The sequence below is a fragment of the Zea mays genome, chromosome 5 (genome assembly GCF_902167145.1).
Source record: "Zea mays cultivar B73 chromosome 5, Zm-B73-REFERENCE-NAM-5.0, whole genome shotgun sequence".
NCBI classification, from domain to species: domain Eukaryota; kingdom Viridiplantae; phylum Streptophyta; class Magnoliopsida; order Poales; family Poaceae; genus Zea; species Zea mays.
In genome coordinates, this window is record NC_050100.1 from 76,958,051 (window position 1) to 76,966,837 (window position 8,787).

The 8,787-nt window shown below is 43.6% G+C and overlaps 1 protein-coding gene across 8 annotated transcripts; it reads left to right on the top strand.

The window, feature by feature from the left end:
* The first annotated feature begins 278 nt into the window (after positions 1 to 278).
* LOC100285184 (zinc finger, C3HC4 type family protein) lies at positions 279 to 7,874 on the top strand. 8 transcript variants are annotated; one of them, XR_004858207.1, is made up of 9 exons: positions 279 to 595; positions 1,572 to 1,909; positions 2,190 to 2,275; positions 2,388 to 2,534; positions 3,556 to 3,658; positions 4,708 to 4,835; positions 4,968 to 5,082; positions 6,489 to 6,539; positions 7,331 to 7,874. XR_004858207.1 is itself a non-coding variant. In XM_020553400.3 (8 exons), exons 2-7 carry the CDS (start codon positions 1,627 to 1,629, stop codon positions 5,058 to 5,060), a joined length of 840 nt encoding a protein of 279 aa, XP_020408989.1. In that variant the 5' UTR covers positions 279 to 595; positions 1,572 to 1,626; the 3' UTR covers positions 5,061 to 5,082; positions 7,331 to 7,874. The 8 variants fall into 8 exon arrangements, 4 of the variants coding, with proteins under 4 accessions (XP_020408989.1, XP_020408990.1, XP_035823983.1 ...); XR_002269438.3 differs by lacking the exon at positions 6,489 to 6,539 and having other exon boundaries at positions 7,331 to 7,399; positions 7,534 to 7,874; XR_004858209.1 differs by having other exon boundaries at positions 4,723 to 4,835.
* Positions 7,875 to 8,787: the final 913 nt, after the last annotated feature.

An 8,787-nucleotide genomic window follows, 5' to 3' on the forward strand; every position in this document is an offset into this window, starting at 1 on the left:
AGCGCGGCCGCAGATCGATCTGACCTGCGCTCTTGCTCATGCATTCCGCCAAGGATACAACGGTCATTGTCGAAGCTAGAGACCAAATTTTAAAAACTTTTGATTCAAACACTTTTGTGCAGTTTTTATCTAAAAGCCAGTTTCTAGAAATCAGGTATAGAAATCAGTTTTTTTTTTTAAAACCGAGGTAGATCCAAACAGAAACAGGCCCTTAGCCATCCCTGCTTGGTCCAAAAATTTTTTAAAAAAAGAGAAAAAGAAATCAAACCGAGCGCGTCGAGGTCAATGCAGGGCGGGACGGAGAAGGAGCAGGGAACAAGAGTACAAGACGAGCAACAGGACAATCCAACCAACCCTTTCCATTCCCAATCTTCCCGTCTCCAAGTCTCCGGTCTCGAATCCCTCCCTTCCAGAACAAGACACCTGACGCCGCCGCCCCCCCGCCGGCCGCACCCGTCCATACCATACCATACCATACCTCCGGCCGCTCGTCTCCTATCTCGTCACCTTCGCCCGGCGCTCAGATCTCCGCCGCGCCTCTGCCTGATCCCCCCACCCCCATTGGAGGGAGACACATCCCGCGTGGGCGCACGAGGTACGTACGCTCGCGCCTCTTCCGTCCTCTCGCGCGACCGCGGCGTCTAGGGTCGCCGATTCGCGTTCTGCTCTGCTCTGCTCTGCTCCTCGACTCTCGTCAGCAGTCGTCCCGCAGGGCGCTTCGACGGACCCATGCGCATGTATGTGTAGCTAACCCAGCAGCTGAAGGCTCTGGATTGGCGCTGCTGCATCATAGGTAGCGGGGGAATCGGGACAGTAATAACTGGGATATGGGTATCTGGAACCGTGGGGGTTTTGTGTGGTTCTAGATAAGATGGTGATGTGCTAGAGATACTTGGTTCGAGCAGATATACTGTTGGAATTCGATTCCCTCCTTTCCTGGTTCCATCCATATCCATCGATGCTGGCTGTGGCTGGGTTGAGGTCAGGCTCGCCTTGGTCACTGGTCCCCACAGTAGTAGCTAACTTTATTTTGTAGTGTGGCTGGCAAAATCTAGTGCACCGATCCTTATCAAAACTCAAAAGTATAAACAATAGTAATAGGCTCCCAACATGGGATTGAACCGTATATTACTGCTTTACCTGTCAGCCCCAGCAAAGCAGACGGAACAGTCAGACATCAAATCTTTTAAAACCAAGTAACACAAAACCGACCGTTCGAACCTAATGGCTTCGCTATCAAGTATGTTGGTTCATTTTACCGAGTAAAGGTTGAAATATCAAGCTAAGCAAAAGCACCCATGCTCTGATTAACATATACATGACTTATCATCTCCATATTCTGAGACTGATATTATCCCTGATGAGTGATGACCCAACCAAACTTTAGGTTTCAGCTAGCTAGCCATACTTAAAATCATTGTGATAGATTATGTGCATGAGGGCATTTTATTCTAATTGGCTTGATTTTTATGTGGTATTGATTTATTTTTAACATGTAGTTTATCAGTTTTAACCTTTCAGCACATCCTACTTATTGGTACACGACTTACCTACCACATATTATCTTGCAGGACCTGGTTTTTTTATCAAATGCTTGACAAAATGCTTGCTTGGTGATGTCTGGCTATGATTTGGGTCCTGTTTATCATGCAGTTGGCTTCTCATGGCACTCAAACAGAAGAGACGATGCAGTTTGTGCCCCATTGTGATCATGCAGAAGTGTCAGATTCACAGTCAACAAGTTCACAACTAAACCTGATAGAGAGATCAACAGAGCATCTAGCCTCATGTGAAATCAACCCAGTGAGCGTTGATGATGACAACGACAATGAACATATCGATGCCAATGAAGAAACTCACCTTGTTATTCAGGACGTTCCTCAATGCCGGATTTGCCTTGATAGTGAAGGTTTGCTCTTTGACTATCAGTGTTCTTAAGGCGCCTAGGCGAGCAAGTGCAGCAGACAACCGCCTTAGCGCCTAGGCGACGCCTAGGCGGGTAAGGCGAGCAAGGCGGCCAGTTTTGCCCGAGCGCTTGGACGCCTAGGCGTTGCCTAGGCGACGCCTTAAGAATAGTGGTGACTATTAGAACTTTTCTTAGATAGATAGTTGTTAAGGAATTTGAAATGCCTTGTTATTTTTTAATATTTAATTCATGTTTGTTTTGTTGCATACCTGCCACGGAGTAGGTGATGACTTGATTGCGCCCTGCCGTTGCAAGGGAACGCAGAAGTATGTCCATAGGTCCTGTCTTGATAACTGGAGATCAACAAAGGTCTGGATTCTAGAGCATCTATTCTCTAAACTGCAGACTTAAAAGATGCTTCCTAATCATCATTATTAGTCTAGTTGGCTCTAACCTAGTATGTCTGTAACACATTACCCAGGAAGGTTTTGCATTTTCACATTGCACTGAATGTCGAGCTGCATTCTTTCTTCGTGCAAATGTTCCTCCAGATCGATGGTGGTTAAGATTGAAGTTTCAACTTCTGGTTGTTAGGGATCACACACTAATCTTCTTTATTGTGCAACTGGTGAGATACTCACGCCTTTTATAGACCATGGAAACAGATCCAGTAATTCTCTATTGACATATTTTGAGCTGAATCATTTTTTCACTTTCTTTTCCAGATTTCATTGATTTAGCTGAAGCTAGAAATACATAACAAATTTTCTGTTTGCTGCATTATTAAAAAAAACTCGGCCGGAGTGGGAAAGACCGTCCTCCCGGTATTATACTAAGAAGAGACCGAAACATGGTCCCGGCCGAGAAAATCCCCGAACCCTGGCTTCCATCACCAGCGGGCTGTCACCGTCCACTCTGCAACAGCCCGGCTGGAGGGTGGCGCGCATGACGTAACCCGGGAACGGGCGGGGCACAACGAGTGGTTTTTAACCAAGCCAGAAATTCGCCCCCAAAGGGGGTCGAACCTGAAACCTGAAGGTGTTACTCGGAGGCCTTAACCATTAAGCTGGAGGCCCTTTCGCTTTGCTGCATTATTTAGAAGCATCATGCATGATTAAAAATATTTGCAGCTTGGTTTTCTACTCGACTGGAGAGGGAAAGACTGCCCTCCCGATATTGTATTAAGAAGCGACCGAAACATGGTCTCGACCGAGAAAATTCCTGAACCTTGGCCCCCATCACTAGTGGGTCGTCACCGCCCACTCGCAACAGCCCATCCAGAGGGTGGCGCGCAGGACGTAACCCGGGAGCGGGCGAGGCACAATGATGGGATTTTTTTAATCAAGCCAGAAATTCGCCCCTCGAGGGGGGTCGAACCCGAGACCTAGAGTTGCTACTCGAAAGCCTTAACCATTACGCTAGAGGCCCTTTCGCGCTTGGTTTTCTACACTTGGTTCATCTCCTTTCCCTTTCATCCTTGTGGGTTGCTTTGAGCAAGTACATGGTATTCTTTTATGATTACATTATGGGAGACCAACACACAATATTTTACATGATCAAGAAAGAGGCCTCGACGACCATAGTGAACTGCACACTTATATAGATCTTTTTTTGCTCTTATAATCTTGTTTTTTCTTATTGTCTTTTAGGTAGTTGCTTTCATGGGTATGGTGATTTACAGATTTTATGGAGATGAACTGCGCGAAATGTTTGGTTATGAAGAGCACCCATATGCTTTCTATGCCATGGCGAGTAAGTTAATTTAATGATTTTTCATAGTGACATCAACATATATATTGTGTGTATATTGTATTTTGGTCTTAACTTTAGTTTGGGAAATTTCCTCAACAACTGAAAATCTGAATGAGAACCAATACTTTTGGATTATGTTTTACTGGAACTGCTTAATGCTGATTTAGATTCAATTTTCAATGCCATATGTTTCATGTAGCTACTATTGGATATGATTTGTAATTGATGTCGTCTTAGGTTTCTTACCAATTGTGAGAGAGGACTGGGGAGTGGGGACATGTACTATCTTGGTGTAGTTCATGATATAGCATATTTGAATCTTAAAGGATCATTCGTTCTGTTTCATGTCAATGTGTTATGGTTACACAGGCCTCTAGCGTAATGGTTAAGGCTTCCGAATAGCACCTCCAGATCCCGGTTTCGATCCTCCTCGGGGGTGAATATCGGGATTGGTTAAAAAAAATCACCTCACTGTGCCCCACTCGCTCTCGGGGATCGATATCCTGCGCACCACCCTCCGGCTGGGCTGTTATAGAGTGGGCAGTTGATCGGCTCGTTAGTGATGGAGGGCCAGGGTTCGGGGGTTTTCTCGGTTGGGGCCATGTTTTGGTCTTTTCTTTATATAATTCCGGGAGGTCGGTCTTTTCCTCCCTGGTCGAGTTTTTTTACATAGTGACGTGACACGATCTTGTAGGATTCCACAAATGCATACTAATCTAGTTAGAACTCTATGGATTTTTTGGCAGTTCATAATTGCAGGTGGACATAGTTACCACAGCAATTTTATGTGCTCAAGATAAACTAGTGATAAACAGGTTGTTTAAAGCACATAGCTATAACTCTGGCAGACTTGTTGAGAATGCATTGCTATATGTCTCTCCTTTGTTGTCTTCTAGTAGGACTGTAGGAGTATAACTGAACAAAGTTGATTGTAGAAGCACTGATATGCACCTGTACTTTGTCAACTGCTGTATGTTTACATAAATTTGAAATTTTACCTGTACTTTACATGAAACTTTTGTCAAGGAAAAAGGTTAATGTTTGAAAAGTTGTTCAAATTGCAGTACTGGCTATTGTTTTGGTTGGTTTGCTGTATGGGTTCTTCATTGCTATAATATGTGGACAGAGGATAACTGAACGGCATTACCATGTTCTTGCAAAGCAAGAGTTAACCAAGGTCTGTGAAAGGAAGAGGAAAATTCAGCAAGTTGGATTGATTTTCTTTTCCCCTTATGGTTAATTTTCTTCTCATTTAGCTAAAACCTGTATTAAATAGTCTGCTTGACATTTGATATTCCGATGCTGCCAGGAGTATATTGTAGAAGATCTTGAAGGAGCTGACCATGTGCCAGACCTTGATCCTAGCCATGTTATAGAGTTGAAGATATTAGGACTATATTAAACATAGCTGCATATTACATCAGGTATGCAATTTTGCTCTCATTTCTTTAAAATATTTACTTACCTGGCCACTTGTTATTTACTTCTGTAGAAGAGTATCTCTTTTTAGCATGTAGGTGGAAGTGTACCAAAGGTCTCAACAACAGTAATCAATTTGAAGGGCAGGCCTGGTGTAGTGGTGACTGGTGAGAGCTGTCTCACAAGTCACTGGGTCACGGGTTTGAAACAGATTCTACACATTTGCAGGGGAGGGAGGTTTAGGATTTTGGGTTCAGGGTTTTATGGGTTTAGAGCGAGGTTTAGGTAGGGTTTAGTGTTTTTAGGGTTCTGGGTTTTTTAAGTTTAGGGGTTATAAGAATATTCCGTAATAGAAGGTCAAATATTTCTGAATATAACACGGAATATTTACACTTTGTTATATGAACATTCCATATTAAAACCTTAAATATTCCTGTCTCGAACATGAAATGTTTACACTTTTTATAAAAAATATTGCATAATCGAAGGTCAAAATGTCAAATATTTCTGACTAGAACATGGAGTATTTACATTTTCTAATAAAAATATTCCATATTACAACATCAAATATATTTTTCTCGAACATGGATTATTTACACTTTTTTATAAGAATATTCCATAACTGAAAGCCACAAGGACATCATACCCCAGATCAGGTCCGACTCCTGATCTCATTTATTTCTGCCTGGCCGGCCGGTGACGACCAGGATGTGAGTGCCCACTCTCTGCCTGGACATTCTTAGGAAACCCTAGACCCTAAACGCAAAATCTCTGGACCTAAACCCTAAACTCAACCACCATCTCTCATCGGCGGTCACCAAGCCGCCGCTCAAGCTCAACTCCATGGGGACGTGGATGGGATGGCAAAGGGAAGTGGAAGGTAGTGCATGCATAGGTCTATTTTGCCCATGTGAGTGCTCACTCTCTGTGACTATTCGTATAGGCAGGGCTTGCCAATTCTGAGTGCCAGGGCCAGGAGGTTGAGCTTTTGCAACCCACGCAGATGTCCACCAAAAGAAGTTTAAACGTTTCGCGCTGATGTGGTCCTCCTTCCTCGCATTGACGGATGAAGAGAGCTCGACGGTCACCTCACTGCCGCTTGCCTGGTTTTGCAAACCTGAAACCCCCCAACTAAATTACAAATACTAAGAAATACCAGAAAGAGATTTACAGAATGAGGATTATGCATTGTTGGATCCAAAATCTGAAGTGGCAGAGCAATATACTTAGGTCCATTTTGCCATGTGAGTGCCCACACTTTGTGTGACCATTCGTATGGGCGGGGCTTGCCGATTCTCTAAGTGTCAGGGCCATGAGGTTGAGCTTTCGCAACCCACACAAATGTCCACCAAAAGAAGTTTAAACGTGTGAGGGTGCGCGCTGATGTGGTCCTCCTTCCTCGCATCGGCAGATGAAGAGAGCTCGACGGTCACCTCCATGGGGACGTGGATGGATGGCGAAGGTAAGTGGAAGGGTTTTGGGTTCACGGAATATTATTATTGTTGTCATTAATAGTAAGGGCTAATAGTAAGGAAATGTTTAGGATTATTACTGTTGTCGTTGATGATTTTCCCAAGAGCATTGTGGACATGTACATCTCTTGCAGAAAATATATGAAGAGTTGGTAAGTTCATCAGAACATGTAGTCTCATTTCTAAACCTCCTTGGGAGGCACAAACGTTTAAAGATAGGAATGTTTAAAGATAGGATGCTAGGCAAGGGGCCTTGGGAAGGAGAGGATGCAGACGATGAGTGCAAATTGTATTCTTTTTGCCCCCCTTGAAACCAAGATGATGAGTGCAAATTGTAGTCTCAAGTATGCTGCCATTTTCACCTGCAGCTATTTTCAGCTGGACCATGTCATGACGGGTGCAATTATTGTGTGTAGACATGTCATTTAATGTTGTTGGATTACAGTGTCGATACATCTGAATCAACGGTTCGTGATGAGGTACTACTTCCACTGTTATCCAGTAGAAGCTGCTGGATTGCTACTGCCTAGACAGCTGTGCAAGGATGGACGTAGTTGTTGAAGTAACCAAAAACGGGTTGGGATATTTATCCGAGAATCAATGCTCTCGCCTGCCTGATTACCATTTGATTCGTCCATAGTAGTCTTGAATGGTTATGATGCTCTGTCGTTGGGAAATCACACATTTGTCACACTGCATAACCACCTCAAAATGTGCGGGTCTCTTGTAACTGTTTCAGGCACTCGATCTTGAACTAACTTTCTTGTGTATTCTTTTCCAGATAAACATTGTTGATGAATGGGGAACAGCATACCGGAAACAAATCTCAGGTTGATGTTGCAAGAAATACGTACGTCATTCCACTTCACCTGGAGACAGTGCAAAATGGGCCTTTGTGTGACTGTCGCCCATAAATTCTTGTGAAGCAAAACACACTTGCTCATTCGAAGAACACCATTTGAAGATTCTTTGGTTCCAATGTAGGCCTGATAGCTCTCAAACAAGATAATAACATTCATCGCCGCACATCTCAACGAATGAAGATTATCGTGAAAGAAGCGCTAGGATGATGGTCTCAATGGACATTTTTGTAAAGTAGTAGCATATTATATTCTTTTCTCCCTTGCTTCAGATACACAACAAACATGCAACAGCCAAGATGCTAATGCCCCGTTTGTTGTACATACCCTGTAAAACATTACTGCCAAACTCGCAGTACTTTGTCCTTTTGATTATTTTCATCGAATCGATGAACTAAATAATGTAACCTGGAGCTGGAGCCGCTCAAAAGTCTACACGCGCTTCAGAAAACGGGATTGATGTGAGGCTTGTGCTGGATCGCTTCACTTTGCTGCCATCATAATTTGGTCTGCACATGGCTGCATCCTTTTTCAATTGTTTGCTACATTTTAACTGAATTTTCTATGGTTGCTACTTGCTAGTACCTTGGGACCTGGGATGTGCTGCTGAAATCAGGAGCACTCCTGCCTCGATGCTTGCATTATTAATAGAGAACACGGCAGGCACCTGGAGGTGGTGGCCATCAACAACAATCCCGTGGAACCATGTCATCGCAAATGCTATCGAGGTCCTAGATTTCCAATGTATGTATGGAGCCCTGTTTTGAACTAATACTAGAAACCGTACTTTTTTTTGCCTTTAGGTTTAATTAATATTTTAAATGACGCCATGACAGTGAAAGTGAAGCTGATTCTTGACGGCTTGTTAAGAAGAATATTCCAGGCAGAGCTAACCTCCAGTGCCTGCCAAGCGTGTGAATCGCCATCACGTGGATCTGCTTCCGCATGAACTTTCTCCAGAAAACGCCATGATGTCACCACGGCACGACCACTGTAAGTTATGTCCTTCTAACTTCATTTATAGCGCTGTCAATCAGCCATGACCCATGAATCCATGAACTGAAACTCCTTCCGGAAAGCTCGGTTGGGTTGCTGAAGAAGCAAACATCATGTTTTGACTCTTTGCTTCCTAACAAAACAAACGAACACCGATCCAATCTTCCTAGTTTCTTGTGTAAGGTCTCTTGGGTCAACTGCACTGAAGTTTGCCAAAGACTTTGCCTGACTTCCTAGCTCTTGACAAACAAAACTACCATGCTCTAGCATCAGCACGTGCACCACACACATTTTTTTTGTTGAAAAGGAAATCTTCCTCGTATTTCACATCATTAAGGAAGTTTATTACTTCGAGTCCAAGTTAATTGACCTCGCTAAGAGA

Excerpts from the sequence above, each read along its gene's own strand:
- LOC100285184 (XM_020553400.3), top strand. The coding sequence starts at position 1,627 with ATGATTTGGGTCCTGTTTATCATGCAGTTGGCTTCTCATGGCACTCAA. Across the intron at positions 2,276-2,387 it reads ATAACTGGAGATCAACAAAG|GAAGGTTTTGCATTTTCACA; the intron begins GTCTGGATTCTA and ends CACATTACCCAG. Across the intron at positions 3,659-4,707 it reads TGCTTTCTATGCCATGGCGA|TTGTTCAAATTGCAGTACTG; the intron begins GTAAGTTAATTT and ends ATGTTTGAAAAG.